This window comes from Poecilia reticulata, chromosome 12 (genome assembly GCF_904066995.2).
Source record: "Poecilia reticulata chromosome 12, P_reticulata-male-v2, whole genome shotgun sequence".
Taxonomy (NCBI): Eukaryota; Metazoa; Chordata; class Actinopteri; order Cyprinodontiformes; family Poeciliidae; genus Poecilia; species Poecilia reticulata.
Genome location: NC_088841.1, coordinates 6,378,008 through 6,400,507, shown reverse-complemented (window position 1 = coordinate 6,400,507; position 22,500 = coordinate 6,378,008). Strand labels below are relative to the sequence as shown.

Below are 22,500 nucleotides of genomic sequence, written 5' to 3'. Positions count from 1 at the left end.
AAACAATAAAGTTATTATACTAACATGTCATTGATGGATAAGAGGAAAAAAGCTTTTATGTTCATAAAAACTACTCACTCCTCCTCTTGTACTTTGATTCTTTCTGTCCTGAAAAGGTTTATGGAGCAGTATCCAGGTGGATTACCTCAACACAAACTGAGGAGCTTTTTCTGCACACAGGTCACATTAGTCATACATATCTATTCCACCTTTTTAAAGAACACAGTGGAGGTGAAGTCATTGTGAAGTAGTTTTAATTGGAGACATTTTTTAACATTGTCTTTTCGGGGCTGATCAAAATGTTTACCTTGACTGCAACTCACAGTAGCAACCCGGAGAGAAATGGTCATTTTCAGGTCATTGTTTAACTTTTGGACTTTTAGCTTCAGTTTTGTAGTTTCATTCTCCTTGCATTCTCTGTAGATTTGCTTATTTCCATAACCCCTTGTAGCGTTCACAAATATTTACAGATAAGGATCAAAATCCATTATTGATTAGGACTTTGGAACATATTTGCTGTCTTGAAAGATGAGTACAAGCAGCATTAGTCAGTGTTCAAGCCAATGGCGAAGTTAATTTGAACTCACTAAGTATTTCTAAGTTGCACCCAATCAGCCATTATTTTTGTTCTCCACCAATATCTGCATAATTTTTGGATAGTGCATTGTGCTGAAGTCACACAATCACCACACCCAACTCTTTATTCTTGTGATTTATTTTTAGCTGGTTGAACGATGGATATTATTAAATATGTCTTAGAATGCTATCGTCATTTGTAATCAGTAAGTGATTGGGTGGTAAATGTAAATATTTGTGTATTTGGTTGGACACCTGGCTGTATTCATGTCTTAAGATGTTTATTTTGTTGTAGAAAATTAAGTATTTCTAGAGTTGCCCTGTTGTTGACTGTCTGGCACTTGCTAATGCAAACATCGACACTGTCACCACCAATTTTAAATTATTTACAAAGCTCCGAAAATATTGTGACTTACTATTCATTTATAAAAGCACATAGTTTAAGATCTGCACTGCTTGTACTCTTTAAAATGCTATTTGTGATTTATGAAATTACTATTCTATAAAAAAAAGGGGGTTTCATATTTTTATTATGTACCCATTGTTCATTGTACTCATGAGCTGAATGTTTATTTTTCCAGGTTTGAATATTTGAGTTTCACTCCACAGTGACTATGAGCTCCAGCAGGTAACATAATGTCCTGGGACATTTTGGTCCTTAACATCTTAACTTTTAGGTAAAGTTAAAGCCAAGGTCCCATCTATTTAAAATCTAGAAATTCATAGATGCTTACAGTTTATAATAACTGAGATGACTGTCATGATAACTAATACAATTATAAACAAATGTCAACATATCAATTTTTACCATTACTTGCTATGATCTATAGTTGACATTGACTCCAACTTAGAAAATGGCCCAATCAAGTTTCTTTCCTTTCTTTCCCTATCCCTATAACCAAATCTAAGTTAGTGGTTTTCAATCCTTTTCTTTGTCTTTTTAATGTGTGTCTTCTCCAGCACCTCATACTCAAATGATTGCATTAACTCCTGGCCACCTATTCTGTTTATTTCTTAATTTATTTAAGTCATATGTGGTAGATGGATTACGCCTAACATGTGGGAACGTGGTTCTTGAAGACCATGATGGAGAGAACCACTGGTGTTATGTGGGTCTAAACATGAGGATATGAAGGCAAACTTGTGCAAAACCAACTAAATAGTGCAGATATATTAAGACCAAGGCAGTGAAATTCAGAAAAGATGACATTACATTTGTTACAAAATCATCAATCAATTTTGCTTTACTTTACAGATCAGTTTACTATCTCATAATTACAATTCAGTGCTTCATGCGCTGTTGTGGTTGGACAATTATTTGCCTGTTACTCAGAAAGAAGACTCGTTTCACTTTCAGATCCATGGGTTTAGTATATTCAGCATAATGAGTCTCAGCAGTGCAGGCAGCACAGTAAAACAGTGAATGTTGTTGTTGGGTCAGTACTGATATTTGAGTTGTGCTCGCATCAGTTGCGTTGCGATGATTCACATGTGCAGGACGGAGCAGTGCACTCCAGCTATGGAGATTTTCAACATGTCCAGAAATCTGTGGCAGGCTGGCGTAGTTGTTTGTTCTAGTGTTGAATGCACAGTAAGGTAATGCTGGAGTGATATTTCCCCCTAAAACTGCATATGCAGTTTTATGATGGAAATAATAGTCACTGAGCAGATTGCTAACCCTAACCCTTTTTTCCTTATTAAACTATTGAAAACTGACATAAATATACACAGAGGTGCTTCTTTCATGGAGTCTTGTCTTTACTTCAGTGCATGTTTTTTGAATGGCAATCCTCTGAGAGAGGAAAAGAGAGAGAAAAAAATGCCAAGACAGCTTTTGTTTCATTTCCTGTAGTGGATTAACAATGACTTTGCATAGCTAAACAGCCAGATGCTGTTAAAATTGTATTTGTAAACAGAGGCCATATTTAGTTGTACAGTACAGTGAGTTTTTTTGTGTGCTTTTTGTAGGTAAATAAAAAGCAGCACAAGAGTGTGGGAGTTGGCTGAAAGGTCAGTGCAAAGCATGAAAGAAGGTAAAGCAGAAGTAGGAAGAAAATGCCATTGCGAAAGTGAATCTGAGGAGGCAGTTGAAACACCAAAACATGTTTTAATTTCACGCCTTAATGCCTGCCAGCGTCTGTGTGCCAGTGTGGTCATTTATGTGGATTTTTGTTTCTTAAAGACGCCGGTGTTCAGTCGTAATTCTGTACGTAATTCTGCTGTTTCAGAAGTAGCAGAAAAGTAGGAGTTAAGACAGAGAACAAGACCTCAGGATAAATGTAACAGAGACGTCCTGCATCAGTAGGACTCCATATGTGTTTTTTTTTTTGTTGTTCTTTTTTAAAGCATTTTCAACAAAATATAACTCCTGGGGAGAAAGGGTTTTTTTGCCAACTTCATGTCCTCTCAAGGAGATCTGACTCTGGCATGAACTCTTGTCTTAATTTTTCGCTTTGAGCCACAGAACATTGCAATTTAGGAGATAGTTTAAAATAAAAACAGAACAGAATACAAGACTGTATTTATTCTGTTTGAAAATGAAAAAAAAAGTTCTAATTAAAACAGAAATTAGTTTTTCTTGTAGGTATTTTATTTAGCTAACTAAAACAATGTTAATCCAGTCTTTGTCCATGCTTGCCTGTTGGATTGAAATATGTACTCGGGCAAATAATTTACAGCTGAATTTCACCGGCAAACAAAGATGACTTCTCTAAAAGCAAAATCAATATAGATGGATGACTTTGTTCAAGCTGACCATGTGTGAGACGAGACGCTGAGATCTGTAAACAAAGTTAGCTTGAAATTTAGACGACCAGAAGGCTTATAAAATAATCCTGATACATTGTTTTGCTTTACAAAATGCCTGTATCACAAAATGAAATATTTTAAGGGCAATTAATCTAAAATGGAAAATATTTGTCACTTTATTAGTAGGACATGAATGGAGACCTTGTGGTGGTAAATTCTCTACTGAATTGCCTTTGTTTACTTTTTAGTTCACTACTCATTCATTATTTGCCAGTAATACTCTAATAATGCCTTAAAACATATGTCTAAAAATGCCTTAACCAACTACTGCTAATAAGCAGATGTGAATTCATATGAAAATATGTCTTTTTTTGTTGTTGTTGTTAAACTTGCAAAACACACTCTTGTGTTGATGTTGAGGCTAAACTGAATGAGAAGATATGAAGAAAATGTGGATAATGTTTGCCAAATGTGAAAATGTCTGAATCGCAGTGCATGTTTGTGCTTTAACTTGCAGCTTTAATTCCCACAAAGCTTCAACAGGTCGTCGTAATTTAATCACCACCTTTAACCTGCTAATCCTCTGTTTTTTTTATTTCATTGTGACACACAGTAACCATTATTTGGCCAGTATGTTTACTCTGCGAGGATCTGTACCATGAATTTGGAAGGTCAACAGTAAAGCAGAGCATTTGTTCCTGCTTTGTGTATCAACAGTTGCTTATGGTTGACGATGTTCAGCCGTTTCCTGCGTGCCGGCTCAGCCCGCATGTTGCACCCCTAAATAAGCGGCCGTTTATTTAAGCAGGCAGGATGATGAGAAGAACATCCCGTGTTAATGTTCACTTTGAGACTAAGAGGATTAGCGCAATCTGGTTAAGGCTCTGTTCAGTCTTGCGAGGGGCTGACTGAACACAATCTGTCATTGATTTTTGACTCTTCTTTCCCTTCCTCTGTCAAAGGGTTTCTGGTTGTAATCCCTGGTTTCTGCGCTGCATTTAAGGTGATGTGGATGATGTTTTAGTGCCTAGATAAAATGTCCCTTGGCAGGAATTTAATTGTTCCTCGGGATTCATCCTCTACTGGAAACAAGGTAAGAGACAGTAGTTCTCTATTAACTGGGTTCAAGCGTAAACAGCGGGACTAATGTATCATAAATATTGTTAGCGGTCTCTTCTAAAAACGAATCTGAAGGGGCTTGTGGAATGAAATTACTCCTATCACTTTTTACAATCAAACCTCATGAATACATGGTCATGCAGCAGCCTTATAAAAGTAATTTTAAGACTATTAGTTGATAAAAACCTTCAAATATACATCATTACCAAATATAACTTGTTGTCTGGCCTGAGGCCAGTCTGCACATGATTTAAAATGCATATGTTAAGTCTCTATGGTCCCTCTGCATGGAAAAATGAAGTTAATTGGCTGGACAAATGGTGCAGGGTTCAGTTCTTTCCAGTGCTGAAAATGATAAATCTCAACATAGATGACAGTATGAAATTGAAGAAGGAAAGGACCGCTGTTTACTTAAGGTCCTGTCAACACAGGAAACTGAATTCTCAAGGGAGGGTAGAGAAAATCCTTGTAAAACTTTGATGCTTTGCTTGTAAATTTCATTTCTTCTTCACATCCAGTGACTGTGCCATTAAGTACTCATGGTGAGATGGGCTTAAGAGATGAAATGCCAGAGTTGCACACACTTGCTGTGATTTGAGCTGTAAAATATTTCACTTTTGTTCTTCCTATGATTAAACACTGAGATAGTCGAGGCTGTGAGCAGGCGAAGAGGGATTTGGTCTGGGGTGGAAATCATGGATGGATGGAACAGGACAGATGCGAGGGGTGACGGAGGGGATGAATGTGAACTTTTCTAGAACCTTCAAGGATGCATTACGCAATCACAGTCATGGACGTTTTTACTTTTATCAAACAATAATGTCAAAAAGAGATGCCTAGTAAACGTAAACATGAGTTGTAATAATAAAACTGAAAAGGGACAACTTCATGGTGGTTAGATGATGGTCTTTACTTGAGCCTGATGATGTATCATATCCCAAGTTTTAATGGCATTCTTTGCATTTTATTTATTAGAAGAACTGGCTCAGAGAGTCTCTTTATATTTATTGCTTTTGATTCAGTCATCTATAAGAAACTGTGTTGAAGAGTCTTCTACTTAAAGCATGGGAAAAATGTGTCGTTACAAGTGAAAAAATCAGCCAGTGAAGCTAATTTAAAAAAAAAAATGTTAAGGAATTATTTACTTAAAACAAGCTCTTATATCTTGCTTAAAAGATCCTGAAAAATATTTCTTTTTCTTATTTGAAGTGTACAAATATATTTCCACAAGAAACAAAAGTAAAAAATACTTTGTAAGATTTAGTGTGTTTGATCTCTGGTGTAAAAGACTCATTGTCCATAATAAAAGTTGAATGATTGTTGAGAGAGTTGTTGCCAAATGTGCCACAATCACTTGTTTTGGTTTAAGCAACAATTATTTTTAGAGATTTGTTTTTGTATGATAATTAAAAGCCTTTTTGACCTGGAAGAAAAATAAAAATAAAAAAAATTTGTGGGGCAAACTGATTACTAAACCAATGTGTCAGGGGTATTAAGTCTGCAAGTATGCACTCGTATGTTAAGTGGCTTATTCATAGTCATCTCACTGTTTCCCTCAGTTTCAACAAATGAAAATCTGTATTTGAACAGGGCTGGGTAATTTGCATAACAATGCTTTTGACAAACTACTTTGTCCCGGTGATCAGTTCATCTTTTCAAACGCTACTCGTCTCAAAAAACTGGGCATCGACTTGCTAATTAAAGCAAGAGACTCTTTCATATGTGAAATCATCCTCAAAATGTTATGCAAACTTCCTGTAATTCTGTAGCAAATTAATTTAACACCAGCATGATGAAATCGCATTGTATAAGCGGTAGTATTCTGTCATTTGAACATGTAAACCTACAGATTTGAGACATTTTGTTACCAAGCATGTAGAGTTTTGTTTGGGGGGGAACACATATTTTTGAAAGCTGTTCTCTAGAAATGATTCATTATCGAGAACTTGTGTTATTCTCAGAAGGAAATAATGAGGAAACAATGGCAGGGAGAGCAAAGAGTGAATCAAGACGGCACTGACTGGAAGCAGGTGGAACCTGCCTTGATGTATGGGGTCTCTCTTCCTGTTTCACTGTAAACCTGAGAATATTGTGTCTTAGCAACCAATGAACGTTTCTAATAACAATTTGTTCCCCTTTAAAAAGTTCCCTTCATCAATCTCCGGAAAAATGAGCAACATGTCATCGCAATGCCTTCACAGAAAGAGGCGATGTCCTGCTGAATGAGGATGTCTGAAAGTTACACATTTGCAGTACAGTTTCAAGGTTTACACATTCACTTCACGCTGTTGTATATTAAAACATTTTATTTGAAACGTCAAGTTTCCTCCTCCTGCATGTGTTGCTTTCATTCTTCAGCCTTGTAGTGCAGTTTTGGCAGAGATCGGATGAGTGTGTCAATGCTGCAATGTTTTCATTGGCTTGATCTACTAAAGTATTAATTCCTCAGCCTTGGGAAATATTTGTCTAATCTTGTCTGTGTGGTGAAATAGTTTTTTTTCTTTTCTTCCTGCTCTGTCTGTTTGATAGTGTTGTGTACAGAAGACGTTTCACTCATTAGCACCCAGTGTTTTTCCCATCTTTGGGGTATTTAGTTTCTATAATCTTGAATCTTGGCTGTTAAAATCCAAATACAGGCTTACAGTCTGTGCTTAACACTTGTTCTGCTTTCTGCAGCTTGCTGCTTTTTTGTCAAGTTTGGACTATTCACCCTTCATCTATAAAGCAATGATGACCTAAGGGACCATGCATTTTTAATGCAGTGTTTTTTTAAACATATTTCCTCTTTTTACTAAAGATCTAGTCATCAAAATGCAGTTTGCAGTGAAATTGTGTTTCTAAAATGTCCAAATATTTAGACATTTTAAATCAGTTTATGTAGCTCCAAATCATAGCAAATGTTGTCTCAGGGCACTTGATTGGATAAAAGTTTTCTTTCTATGGAGACCCATCACATTGCAGCCACTTTTCCTTAATGGATGTGTGGCGACAGCAGTCGATTGCCTCCTGTTCCCCCTTTCTGGGGGTTTGAGAAGACAGAACAGACACTCAAATGCAGAAGGAGGAGTCAAGTAGAACTTTTTATATTATTGAAGAAGTTATTTGTAGGAAGAACTTGACTTCTCCAGGAAGGTGTCACTGTTGAAGCAGAATGCCAGGTGAAAAATAAAGTTACAGCTGAAACGACAGCAAATGATGAAGAGTGGTCTGTATGAAGCCTAAGCCCAAAGCGCTACAGCTATACATGTAGCTAAGCATTCAAACGTGAAGCTTATCAAAAAGGAATGTTTTAGGCCTGCTAGTCCTAAAAGTAGACGGACTAAAACTGGGAGCTGGTCCGCAGAAGAGGAGCTTGATAATAAAAAGGTTGCACTTTAGAAATTTTGAGAACCATCAGTCAGAGATTAAATGAGTCTGTTGAAATCATACGTTATGTTATATATGACGGAGCTTAACTATCGAGAGCTTTTCATAAGCAGGAAGAATAATTGTAAATCATATCCAGGCTTTTAACACAGGGAGCCAATGTAGAGAAGTTAAGATTAAAAAAAATGTTCCTTCTCACGTTTTACTTTCTTTTTCTTTCTTTTTTCTTAATTCATGTTTGAAATAACTGCAATAGTTCAGCCTTGAAGCAACAAATGCATAGACTTGTTTTTCTGCATCGCTCTGGGACAGGATATTTCAAATTTTGGCAATAGCACAAAGGTGAAAGAAAGTCCTGCAAACATGTTTTAGTTTAGGACTGTTGATGTCCTGGTTAAAGATAACGCCAAGGTAATTAACTTTATCAGCAGAGATAATTTAACGCCAAGCAGAGTAAATGACTAACCAGTTCCAGCGGCTCAACAACTTGCTATGCTATAATCTGATAAAAACTGTAATGATGTAATGAAAAAATAACTGGCCCAAGGACTGAACCTTGTGGTACTCCATTAGTAACTCTGGAGTCTGCAGGTTGTTCATTGGCATGAACAAACTGGAATATGTTACAAATATGATCTAAAAAGGTTTCTAAGAAAGATAATTTCTGGTGGAGACACGCGGCACTGGTTCAGATTCATGTTTGGAATCTGGAGCAGGTTCCAGACTGTGTTGGTGGAAAAGCCCTTTACGTTGTGGCAGCATCATGCTGCAGTGACATTTTCTTCATAGCCGATGAGGCAGAAGGTTGGAGCTTATGTGAAAACTGACAGAAATGCGGGTGAATCCGGGAAGAAAAAAGGTTGAAACTACAAAACACTTGTTGAGGTTCACCTTCCAGCTGGTCAATAACACTAAACATACAACCAGACCTACCTTTGAACTGGTTTAAAAGGCCTACTAAATTCCAGACACAAACCCAATTGAGAATATATGGCAAGATTAGTACTTAGCTGTTGACTCAGAGGAAGTGGTGACACACCACACTACTCATATGTTTACTTATAAAAGGAAAACGGGGAAATTTTTTCTCAGCAGATAACTGATGAGTTATCTGCTATATTGTCTTGGTCGATCACACAGAATTTCTTTTAAACACACTGTGTTAGGATTCGTTTCCCTCTGGGCATAATTTATTGTTGAAAGTATTTGTCCGTATTCCCAAACACAACTGTGTGACATGAGACTCAAACAGGATATTTTTCAGTCTGCATACCGTCAGTCTGTGTTGTGCAGCTCGCCTTGTGTTTAGCGGTTTGCTCTCTGCTTTGGTAACAAAACACTGTTGATACTGTCCACTGTAAATTGGGCTCAGGGAGGAACAGAGGATACGGTGAGAGAGGGAGGAAAGGTGTTTGAAGCTGCACTCGGAGCTCCCTGTGACCCCGCCACAAATAGAGAGGAATGGTGGGTGAAAGGCCAGTGGCCGCTGCCAAAACTGAAACCAGCGTGCTATTTGCTGTGGACACAGAAAGTGAACTGGGACTGGCTTGACTTCAGGGCTTTCCGTGTAATCAAATAGGCATTTAAAAGGCTGACACCCACTCTTAAATCAATGCAGATGTTTTGAATGGAACGATATTGCACTATTATCCTTTAATAAGAGAGTCTGCTGTGTGGCTGTGTTAGCCTCTTAAATGCTGATATGTATAGAGTGGGAAGCATGGGTTTACTGAGTATCCCGGTGATTCATGGCTGGCTTGAGTGACCTGTAATTACAGTTGAGCTAATGCAAAAATCACTTGGACCCATGCAGCTTTGGCAGCCTCCGCAGATCTACTGGGCTCGCATTTATCATGGTTATTATGAAAAATAAAAGCAAAGATCACAAATGATATACTTTTATGATGATTGTGCTGCATACTTCTTTTTTTTTTACCAGCTATGTATGGTACTTTTGTAACAATGTCTGGTTGTATTCTCCAGTGAAGGAAAAAATGACTGCTTTTATTGTCTTCTCTGTAAGTAGGTGTTTTACAGTGCTTTGTAAATGTATTCAAACACCCCCAACTTTATTACATTTTGTCATGTTACAGCTAAAGACTCCAGTGTATTTCATTTGAATTTTCTTCACTGTAAAGTAAAACGCTCTCTCGATACTTGAAAATACCTCAAGCTGGTTGGATGGAAAAGCATCTGTCCAAAACATTTAATAAAAATAAATTAAAATTTGTGATTGGAACACAAAAAGATGTGGCAAAGTTCCAGGGATGCAAACCTTAAATATGTGCCTCAACCAGCTTTGAGATGAGAAAAAGTCCTGGTTTTTCTTTTTTAAGCCGTAGGGGTAGGCAGGCAAAATAAAATTTGAAAGTAGCAGAGGAAGCTGAGACATACAGGACATCTGATTGAGAACCCCATCGCTGCGTCGTCCTTCGGGTCATAGGTTGCCTTACGTCATGGTCAGATTTGTACGAGTGCATTTCAGAATAACCCTTCTTGAATTTCTTGGCTCAGACCAATACGGCTTATGCCCGTGTTTGTCTCGCCGCATACCTGAAAGCTGCTTACTGAGTTTGGTTGTTGTGCGTTTGCTATAATGTTACATAAGTCTGTCCGTGCCTGGCCTAAGTTTTTTTAATTTTTTTTAATAATCTGAATATGTTCGTCTTTGAACACCTGGACGCTGTTGCACCACCTGCAAGCGGGATAAATCTCGGCTCCATTCCTCCACCTTTGGGTTTGCTTTTCTAGACCGGGAGGGGGAAACATTTAAATTAACATAAACTGTGGTTTGGGTTTGTTTGTGTCCATTTTTTTTCTAGAAAATTTACTAAGAAGCAAATTTGTACAGAATATTTTCACTCTGAGATCTAGGATTTTCTGCTTATTTCGTCATAACGTAGATCTTTTGGTTGTCTTGACCTAAATGTCTCACTCATTGAAAAGCCAATAGCTTCCTGTAGCAACCGATGTAGACTTTAGACAAGCAAGAGATTTATTTTTAGCTTGGAGATCCAGGGCTGATTGAGTGAGTCACTCAAACCATTAGCAACCATAATTTTTTAAAAACACCTTGATTGTTTTGGCAACCCAATCAAAATTTGAAGCTGCAGCCCAATCTTGAAATAAAACCCAAAGTTTCTTTTCTTGGTCTTCAGAAGATCTTTGACAGGAAATCACTGTTTGCAGTAAACACAAATAGCACAAGCTTTTCCTGTAGACTAATAAACACGCCTTTTTAGTTCACTGTTATTTGGTGAAACCTGTGGATAACATGTTTCATGTATGATATGCTGAATATGTGTGAATGGGATTTAAATGTATTAAGAATGCTTCTTGTAGATGCTTGTGTTGAGCTAGAGGATGTTATCTGAGCTGTTCATCTCTGCCCCAGCACTGGTTATCTCCTAAATATTAAGCTGGTGGGTGTGCAGTGCTGTTTGTTTCCATTTGGCTGCACTTGCTGCACTGCAGTATCTAAGTCAGGGTGCATCACTTTAATACAATAGTTTTGGTAGTTGCATCAGTTGACATGCTTTAAATTACATCAGGTATTTGTCTTTAAGGAATCTACACATGTGAACTTTATAGATCAGCTCTTTCATTTGAACACTCCAAAGTCTTGGAGCTAATTAATGCTATACTTTGAAAATAATTAAGAGATATCAACCTTTTTAATTTCATAGAGGTATATATTTGCTGTGATGATTTTGAGATCACAGGCAGATCAAGTTGTGGTCATCTTTTTTCCCATTTTACAGGCAAAGCAGCGCAATAGGAATGTTGTCACTTTCTTGTCATCATTTCCTTGCAGTGGCTTTTTCATCACTGGAAATGATCACGGTCGTATTTCTATGTTGACTAGCGTATCAGTGACCCTCATTGCACATTCTGATGTGCAAAATTTCATTCCTTTTGCTTAAAAGTTTCATTATTTTCTTGATTTTTAAGAATGAACAAAAATAAACTTATTTTTCTTTCTTTAAAAATCTCTTGTAGCAGATTTCTTTAAAAAAAAAAAAAAAGCTAATTTGTTTCATGTAGCATTTTTGTTTTTGTTGAAAAACAAAAATGGTTCCCGTGATCTAAACTCTCACCAACTAAAATGTTTCCACTAAGCTATTAAAAAGTGCAACTGTGTTGCTAAATGTTACACAAAGATTCCAATCAGTCATATTTTGAAACATAAGCACAGTGTTTATCGCCCCATGAATAGCAGAAATAATTTCAATGATGTTAATCATTGAGGTTTGCGAACCTTTATATTATGGGATGGCTAATTATCATGCTAACTCTTTTTCCTCTAACTGGCATTAACTAAATATTGCTCATCCCCACTGGCAAGTTGAAATGTTTGCCAGTAGGAATGAGGGATGGTTGTACTTTCTGCATTGACTGAGATAATGCTTCCAACAACTAAACATCCTCCTTCTTCTGCTATCAACTTTTTACTTTAACATAAAACGTACTAAATAATCAACAAGATGCAGTCTGCTGAATTTTCTTACGTTGAAAAGTTTTTTTTTTTTGTTTTTTTTACCAATTTACTGAACTTGACAGAAATATTTGATAACTTGAATCATTTGGAATGTATTATGATTGGACTGAAATGACTTTTTGCAGTGTATTACAGTGACATTTGTTGTGAATTGGCACTGTATGAATACATTGTAATGAATTTAATATTTTTACTTAGTTTTGATTTTTTTCTATTATTTTACATTTTTTTTTCTTGTTCTTAAAAATATCAGTAGGACAGAGAAAACGTGCATACATAACCAAGAACAAAATATTTCAGTACTTGCTGAACTATTTTGTTCAGCAACATATGCATATTTTAAACATTGCTCAGAGCTAATATACACTTCTTAGCATCTTAAATTGTAAATGTTGGTAGCAGTACCGTATTTTCCGCACTATAAGGCGCACCGAAAAACCTTCAATTTTCTCAAAAGCCGACAGTGCGCCTTATAATCCGGTGCGCCTTCTATATGGACCAATATTGAGCCACAACAGGTCTAGAAACTACGGTAAGCAGCCGCCGACTTCATTTTTCCCGCAGAAGAAGAAGTGCACGGTGCATGCTGGGATAGTTGTCAGAACGCTGGTTTGTTAATAAAGTTTGATAATACATTTAAGGCCAGGGAGGGGAGGAGAGACAGAGACTGCGGCGGCAGCGTGTCGGTTGGTCTGTGTTACCCAGAAAGCAGTTGGGCATAATATCCCTAATATATCCATAATATATGTAAAGTACTTGGGGACCGCTTATTTACAAATGTGGATGCGTAATAATAGAGTACGGAAGAAATTGGCAACGTAACTGTAGCGTCTATTCTATGCGCCTTTTAATGCTTTTGTATAATGCCTTGTATATGAAAAAAGTTTTAAAATAGGCCATTCACTGAAGGTGGGCCTTATAATCTGGTGCGTCTTATAGTGCGGAAAATACAGTATATTTATTTCATAACAACCAACTAGAAAGGACACATTGTGAGCATCTTTTGCTGTTGCTACAATGGTTTGCTTGTATTTGTCCTACAAGAGCTTGGATCATGAATCATCCCTTGGGGGAAGCAGAGGGCATTTCCTTCCACACGCTGCTCTCACCTCTGTGTATCTTTGTATTCTCAGGGAGGGTCTCTTCCTCCACAAAGCGCTTTGTTATGTTGTCTGAGCTTCATGGTGTCCTCTTCAGGGAGCACAACAGGACTGCAATAGACAACGCTGAAGAATGGAATATGTAATCAGTTTATTCCTGTAGATGTTGTTTGCTAGATGCCTCCAACAATGAGGTTTTCTGTTTTAAAATTGGATTTTGACGAAGCTGGTTTTCCATTTTTGTTATGCAAGAAAATTGCCTCTGGTTTGTATATTTTGCTGCAGAAGAGGCAATTTCACATCTCGTGTATTACTTAGCAATCACTTGTTTTAGCGATTAGCCATATTAGAATAATTAGAAAGGCATTTCCCAGTGTATTGCCAAGCGGATGGTGGCCTGCCAAAACAGATTTTACTGGACGATAAATTGTCCCAAAAGTTATTGTGATAATGCAATTTTTGATTTGACATCATTTTTATGGTAACAATATAACAATCCAAGAACGCATTCTCAAAGATCAATAAACTTCAAATTCTAACAAACTTAAACACTGGAACTGGAAGACATTTAAAATATCCAAAATAAACAAAACAACAAATAAAATGAATTGTATATCTGTAAACAAAACTGTCTTCCAAAAAATAAATAAAGTTATTGAGACCAAAGCACTAGTTAAATCTTGCAAATGAAAATGATTGACCCTGTTTTAATAACAGCCTGGCTACTACCTTAACTCTGAGGCTTCCCAGCACTATGGATATGCCCAAACCTGGCATCTTTCATGACAAAGGTCAGCAGCTCAACCATAAAACAAAGAAACTTGGCTTTCCCAATGTCTTGCTTTCTCTCACTACTTAGCAGCCTGAATGCACTGCATACCTTTGTCGTCATGTTATAAAAATTTTTTCTTGTATATAACTTAGTTCTTCTCGGTCTCCACACTGAAGAGTATTCTCATCTGTTTAACCTGCAAGTTGAAATTATCCAATTCCTTCTGAATTTTCTGCAGTTGTTCCTTTGTGTTTGTTTTTCTTTTTGCATCCTTGCAGACACAAAGTCTGATATCGTTTGAAGGTCTGGCGTTCCTTCTATGAAGGCGTCTTGGGTTCAGCTGTGTTGCGTATTCCTTCCAGTCTTACCCTGTTCTTCTTGCTTTTCCTGCAGTTGGACTACATTCTCTACCCACCTCCGAACCTCCTGAGAAAGTCCAGTATTCCTGAGCTAACCCACGGATTAAGTCCTGCTCTCAAATTCAAACGGCATCTCAGCGAGGATGGAAGACAGCTTCGTAGAAGAAGTCTCGGCGGTGGCTTGACGGGTAATTTCTTCATCTCTGTGTTTGTTCTTTACATTTTACCACCAGATTTGATTTAAAAATAATCTAACACATGCTCTATGTAGTTCCCTCTTTCTGATTTGCCCTCGTGTTTTTATTTTACAATTTTACTGTTATGACTCATCGCATTGGCATACAAATGAGAAATGCATGACATATTTTGTTTTGAAAAGCACAAAGCACATGGAGGGACTGTTTGTGGATTCCTGCACAGCCCATGTTTACAGTAACTAATCCTACTAAGACAATAAGTCGGCTCATCTGGATCATTTTCCTGCTGCCTCCTGACGGTAACCCGGCTTCACTAATCATTCCTCCTGCAGCTAAAGAATGATTTGTCATATCACACTCACAGAAAGATTTTACACTAATGGTAACCACATCTCTGCCTACAGACCAACATTGTTGTTGGCTAATGGAAATAAATAGCTAACGTCTTTTCACGCCAGTCAAAACATGTTTGACTTTAAATATGTTTGAGTAGGAAGGGGCGAGATTTTAATGACTTTGTGTAATTTATCAGTCAACGTTTAAATTTGACAAGTTCAGCGGATTAAACAAGATTGGACGCGTTTTCAAAAAGAGGATTGGCTGATCCTCCTGTGAACGGTTTTCTCTTAAGCTACAGTTTTGCTCAGAATGACTTGAAGAAAATCTGTTCACATGCGCAGGCTCACGGCCCCGGGGCCTTCCCAGGTGAGGGCAGGAGAGAGCTTCCAAACTTGCCGGGCAAGTCTAGTGAGCCGCTTCAGACGAAATAATCACAGGCTTTCCAACAAGTCGCTGAGTGTTTTTCCATCTACGCGAATATAAAAGTTGCCTCAGAGGGAAGTTGTGGAAAACTAAAAGACTTTTACCAGATCAAACCCCATTAAACTGAAGTGGAGGTTTATTGGTTAACATCCTGTTTATTGAGCTTAATGTGTGAATTATATCTTTTGCACAGCACCCTGTTTGATTTAGTTCTTACGCAAAGTGACTTTTCAGTATGAATAGATTGTCTCCCTCTACTTTTAACATATTCAAAGGGCCACATTCAAGTAGTGAGCAGGGTGGATTCAGTCTGTGGGCTGCTAATTAAATAGTCTTATTGTAAAGCAAGCATTATTTAAGATTTTACCTTTTAACCAGCTTCAGCTATTATTCATTTCTGCTACCTGCGTAATCTTTTTTGGTTAATCTTCTTTTTGTTTGTTTTTGTAAGGTGTGAAAGACGACAGGAAAACGGCTGTAACACGTAATTCAGAGCCAGTCAAAACTAGCAGCTCACAGGGTGAAACGATGCACGACACCAGGTTCATAAAAACGAGCTGGGACAAGATTTTCAGCAGTATTATGGGGAAAACAAAGAGTGATTTAGTTCTTTGTAAATAACTAAATCACTTGGTAAAGAACTACATCACTAAATCAGTAAAAAATCTTACAGATTTTTATTTTGTATACTTTTCTATCAGGCAACCAAAATCCTGCCACGCAAATATTTAAACGGTGACTAACTAAACTCTTCTGCTAGTGTTGTTGTCCAGATCAATGAGGAATCTTTATTATTCAAGCCTATCAACTAGGAATGGGAATTGCTAAGTATTTAACAATACAGATTCCATCATCAATATCACTTATTGATTCTCATTGTTGGGGGAAATAAAAGCACTATGCACCTTAAAAAAATTAAAATTCTCTTGTAAAATGAGCATTTTAACATAACCTTTTGCACATCTGCAGTTTTTGTACAGACACATTTTTATGTTGTATAAAACTGGAAAGTTACTAGAGGAAAAAAGCAAAACCTTAGACTAGTAAGTGACTTGGTCATAGATTTGATAAGCATAAAACTGACCCGGATTTGTACTTCTCGTATTAATATTATCCAATGTTTCCCTCTGGCCTCCTTGCTGCTGAGCGGACTCCCATCTGTCAGGAGTGTTAATGACCTCATGGCTTTCTAGTGTGTTTGGTTTGTCATGCTCAGTTTGCGATGTCAAACCCGGTGAATGAGCTGAATGACTCCTCGGTCAGTCGGTGAGGGCGGCCGCACCACTAATAGGCTGTTCATCATGGTGGATTAGTGTGCAAGAAGGGAGCCGGCACTGACTGTGTGGACAGAAAGAAAATACAGAATCGACTGGCTGGGCTTTTGTTCTTGCATCTTTAAGTTTAGGATGGAGTTTAAGAAAAGCTGAAAAAAAACCCCAAAGACTAGACAATAATCCTGAAAAAAATTCAAATACTATTTAATGTCCAATAAACTTTAAACTGATTTTTTAAAATCTACTTATTCAGTCTGTATTTTAATCAGGAAAATGACGGTTAAAATCAAAAATCTACTTTTGGTCTTGATGCACCAAGTTACAACAACCAGAATACACAAACATATTCAGCATTTTCTTTAAAATCAAAGTAGACAGTCGGATTAAAAACAACTGATCACAAGTTACATTTTTCTTCTCAAACCCAGGTTTTGGTCTTAAAAATAAATTCTCCCTTAAGACACAAACCAGTAAATGTCTCCTTTGTTCAGTCTGCCTGCTTTGTTTGCGTATTGCAGTAAATTAGAGCAACTCAGGCTCTGTGTAAAATGTAGCTTTAAAAGCGTAATTTCTGAGGTATTTGGAGAGAGCTTCACCTTGCTGATGAAAATGTTAACCTTTCAGTTAATAAAACCTGTGCAGCTTTGAATAAATGCATTAACCTTTAGTAGCTGATCTAGAAAAAACAGGATATATAAACAAACCTGAAGCCAGTTAGTCAGCTTTAGTTGTGCAGTTAAAGCATGATGAATGTCTTTCCTTTTGATCAAAGACTGGATTTTTTCTGTTTTTGACTTCTGCAGCTAATTTTCATATCCAGCAGACACAACACTGAGGGCTAAGTGTAAATTAAAGAGCTGGATTATTCACTTATTCACCAGAAAGGTCAGCAAACATTAAGTAATGTTCTTCTGACTGTGTGGCGTCAAAGAAGGAAAACAAATGTTAAATTTATATATATATATATAATATATATATATATATATTTTTTTTACAAAAAACGAAACTGTGACTTAATTTCCCTAAAGGTTGAAGGGTTACATCAGTGAAATGGGAACCACCCTTGACTTGTTGCGAATGGAGACACATTTTAGATAGATTTTTCGCAATATGAAGTCTTAACGCAGTTGAAATATTTACTCAAAGTTGGGATCTGACATTCTCATAAATGTCTATTTTGAAATCCAGCCTGACCCATTTACACGTAAGTGCTGATACACACCTTTCCAAGTGTTGAGTTATTTGTGACGGTTTCCGTTATGCCGGGAGGTGAAGGGCCGTCGTGAGGGAAAACATTTGCCAGTAAGGAAGGAAAGGCCCCACTTTTCCCTTCTCATCCTGTCTGTTCACACTTTAATTTTCCTGGGTTTAAATCATTGGCCATAGAGAGACTGAGGAAGATGAGACGGAACAGACAATGGTTTCAGAGTTATGTTTCAGTTCAGATTTTGGTGTTTTATGCTTGGCTATTTGACTTTTTTCAACACAAAAAAAATTATTATTTTTGTTTATATTTGTCATTATTGACATGGCATTAAAGCTTCAAGATGAGATTTCCAGTCTGTCAGACTTTATCCTGGGCTAAAAGAATATTTTATCCAATGAAAACCGCAAAATACATGAACCTTCTTATTTGTTACCTTTATTCTGCCTGTAAATTACTTGTCTTTTTATGGTTGCAGCTTCCAGCTGATGATTTATTATAGGTTATGTTAATTAGAATTTTTTTTCTCTTTCTTTGAAAACACAATTTTTGCTGGTATCTGCATCCTATGTCAAAATTTGTAAGAAGCTGAAACTGTATATTCTTGTCCCAAAAAGTCAGCAAGGAAAAATACAGTAAAATCTCAAAAGGTTGAAGCTCTTGAAGATCACCGTTCAAGACAAACAAAATCTTGCGCGACTTTGCTTCTGAATTTACTTTAAGGTTTGTTTCATTGTTACCATTGATGCTGATTATGTCTGAGCATTAAAATATGCATCAAATTTCAAATGCGTGGGACTTCTTTTTCCAAGTCAATATTTGATCTGCAGACATTTGAAAATATTTCCTGAGCGTTTCTGAGAAAGCTGTGGATTAAAAGTCCACCTGTAAATCAAGCCCTGCGTTCAGTGATTTAATAAATCTTGTCAGCAGGACAGTGAACTTCAAACATACTTTCTGCAGCTCATCATATCACCTGATAAAAATAGATGCTTGCCTCAGGCTGAATGAACTGGAGATGTCCTCTTGCAGTTTAGAGCTCAGACTCCCTTCCTTTGTTTTGTTAGTTTTTTATTGGAGGAAAAAAAACAGCAGCAGCTTGTTGGTTTTTTCCTGATAGTAGAATAAAATCAAAAATGTTCAGAATGATGAAAAGTATTTATGGCGACTCAGTGATTCATTGAATTATGGTGTGATTTGTTTGCTGAGGTCATTTTCAGTTTGCCATCCTTTATCTTGGTGTACTGAAGCTCAGTGATAAGAGGAGGCACTGATAATGGATGGAGTAGACTAAACAGCTTCTACTGCCATCTAGCTGCAAGACACAGAAATTGATTAAATGCTGCTTTTCAAAAATTAACATTGAGTGAACTAATGTTTTTATTTTTTTGGCCTATTTTCCTTCTTGGACTAGGATATCTCTATTGTGGGATTATGTAGTTCAGGTTGTGAGCTCTTAATACGCTTACCCTCCCTTGGCCTAATTTAACCATTTTACTTCCTGTTTGCACAAAGTAAGAAGGTTTATCTTAACGTGCCTAACACGAGCTGACAGCAGGGATTTTCTCATGTCGTAGGGCCTCCTTTGACCTGCACTTGATAAAGGTTATTACAAAATGCAAAACTGTTGAAGGATTTCTGTCTCTTTTGCTGCAGGTGGCATTTGAAAATACGAGTGAAGTTCAAACTGCTACAAAAGGTGTATTCAGAGTTTAAACGCTCATTGTAATTTAAGACTTGTGTGGTACGAGTAAACCGGTACAGAACTAAATTGTTAATCCTGGTGAACTGCTTATTCTTTTTAAAGTTTTTTGTTTTTTTGTGCGTTTCACCTGGTGGTTTCTAAACTGGGGGGATGCAGTACTTCTCTGACAACCATAAGGTGTCTTCCATAACACAGAAAATAAGTTTTACAATTGGCAAAAAATGACTCCAAATCATATTCAAGTTTTCAAAGAAATGTTCAAAGAAAATCTGATGCATTAAAGCAGCCTTTCAGAAGATTTAGCTGCCTTTTTTTTTTTTTTTTTTTACAGGAAAGTACCTGTTGCTGCCCCCCAGCCTTCAGCAGACACAGACGATGCTGCAGTCATCATCCGAGACCTCTAATTTGGTGCGCATGCGATCCCTGAACCTTGGAAAGTCGGACCCGTCCCTCACCTCCAGCGCGGTGAGTGATCGCTATTTCTGCTTAATATCCTGCTGGCCTTAATGTTTCGTTCAAACCAAATTCTGCTTCATTTGAGCAGATTGTGATCTCACAAACCAGCAATTGTTTATATGGAACGATTATCAAAATATATATTTCACCAAAGCTTCCACATAAATTGCTAGTAATTATAAAACGCATGCAGTCGAACAGAAAGACACATGTACCCTTTTTCCTCACTGGTCGAGGTGAAATCGGACCAAACTCTTCCCGTTTTAGGTCCTTGGTTCAAATGCATAATATGTACCCAGAATGCAGTTATACAGTCGACTTATGGGCTATTTCACTATTTACTTGAGAAAAGTTCTTAGAGTGATTTTGCTCAATAAAAATAAGAAAATTATATCCAACATTTAATAAAGGTCGATACAACAACAGCAAATCTTTAACGTATTTTGGTGCCAAACCATTCAGTGCTAAATATTTTAAACTCTATTTTCTGAGCTACAGGGAGCCAGTTTAAGGACTTTAAAACTGGGGTGACGTGCTTCATCTTCCTGGTTTTAGTGAGAACGTGAGCAGCGTTCTCTATCAAGGCATGTCTAAAAGAAAATACTGAAGAACTCCTTCTGACATATTACTTCATCCTTCCTTTAACCACAGGACAAAAATGACCTTCACTGTGTTCGTGCTCTGCTTTGTCGTCCCACAGCGGCGCACAGTGTGCTGTCGTGATCTTATTGTCTGAGCAGTGAGATACAATCAAATTCAGAGACCAGCCTAATGACGTTAGGCTGAGAGTCATTCCCATGTGTGTGCTCTATGTCACTTTGAGAAAAGGTTAATTTAATAAAGCATGTGAAGCTCATGTCTGTGTGTCCACACGTATGTTTGAGGCGGCTTTTAGAAGAACTGTGGGTATGACACCGAGACCTTCTGCGATGCAAGCATGAGAAAAGCCACTGTAACCTGAACTGTAAGGAAAATGTTTGTTTTATTTGCAGAATTCATAAAAAAAATTATAGCTAGATGTTTGCACAAAGAAAACATTTATATATGTATAGGTCACGTCTGATCAGGTTTATCAGTATTAAAAAGTTAGGTTCAGTATGTGTAAAATATTTCTGCACACATGGGGGCGCTGGTGCTTTTTCCCTTCATCCTCAGGTAGTTGAGCTCCCTTTCTTGTACCAGGCACAATATAAAGCCCCCTTGGTTATTTTGGCCCTGCTGTGAGTGATCACATCATTCCCTGTAACATAATTGTCCTGCAGCTCATGCATTGATTTAATTTGGGTCTTACAGCTCGACAACCTGAGAGAATCCTTAACATCATTGACTTTGCCAGAATTGTGAGATTTGTTTTATTGTGTTTCTTGACTGATCCTCTTAGATGATGGTTAATCTGACAACCACCACAGGAAGGTCACTGCTCACCAGATAAGGACAGCTCAGCGGGAGAGATATGAGAGCCTGTGGCCAAATGCATTCTGCCTTCTCTTGCCAAGGCGAGGCTGAGACGTGATTGAAAAGTGTATTGTTTTGTTGTTGTTGTTGTTGTTGTTTTTCCAAGCATGAATCAGTCAGCGGTGGTTGGTTGTTGCATTTGTTGTAAGTCATTTTAATGTTGATAATTAAGTAAAAGCTGTAAAAATGGAAACAGCTAAATGTAGGAACGTTCATTCTCTGAATCTGTAGCAGGACTGTACTTTAGAGCTTATTTGGGTCTTTACAGACTTTGTTGACATCTAGTATTGATGTGCATTTTGGGCGACGTAGTCGCGCATATTTTACCCATGTACCTCAGATTGTTCCTCATAAGCTTATATTCCATTTTACAGAGGTGAAACGACACACCACTATTATTTTGTATTGCACCTAAATTTAAAGTGTAAGCAAACGCATAAGGTTTTAGTTTTTTTTTTGTTTTCTTTTGTTGAAAACATAATGGAGCACAAACTGTGAGAACCTCTCAAATAGCTCACCTCCTCAACGACTCGGTTTTTTCTTGCTAATACAAATTTGAGTTGTAAGAAATTCTAGTCTCCATTGTAGCTCTGGCTGTGTTTTTAGAGTAGCTGCTCTGTTGCCCCAGTCAGACGTTCTTTGTGGCTTCTAGCAGGTTTTCTTCCAGAGTTATTCTGTGCAGTACATGACTTTCTTCCTGCATATTTCCAAAAAGGCCACGTTTGTAGAGTGCATTACAATTAGTCAACAAATTCTTTCAACTTGAGCTGTAGACCTCTGCAGCTCCTCAAAAGTTAAATTTATCCTCTTTGGTGCCTCATTGATTCATTATTTTTCAGATGGATTGAACATGTGAAAATATTTAAAGCTTACAATATTATGTTATTTTCTAACCCTGCTTTAGACTCC

At 37.3% G+C, this 22,500-nt stretch overlaps 1 protein-coding gene across 10 annotated transcripts in view; it reads left to right on the top strand.

The window, feature by feature from the left end:
• The window catches only part of mast4 (microtubule associated serine/threonine kinase family member 4), a 95,845-nt gene that overhangs the window by 6,626 nt on the left and 66,719 nt on the right, over positions 1-22,500 (top strand). For 9 of the 10 annotated variants that reach the window (XM_081613100.1, XM_081613099.1, XM_008423467.3 and 6 more), the window contains exons 2-3: positions 14,573-14,726; positions 20,012-20,145. In XM_081613100.1, coding sequence (XP_081469226.1) covers positions 14,573-14,726; positions 20,012-20,145 — 288 coding nt within the window. Of the gene's footprint in view, positions 1-4,280; positions 4,418-14,572; positions 14,727-20,011; positions 20,146-22,500 lie in introns of those variants that run through there. The other variant, XM_081613102.1, reaches the window with a different exon arrangement.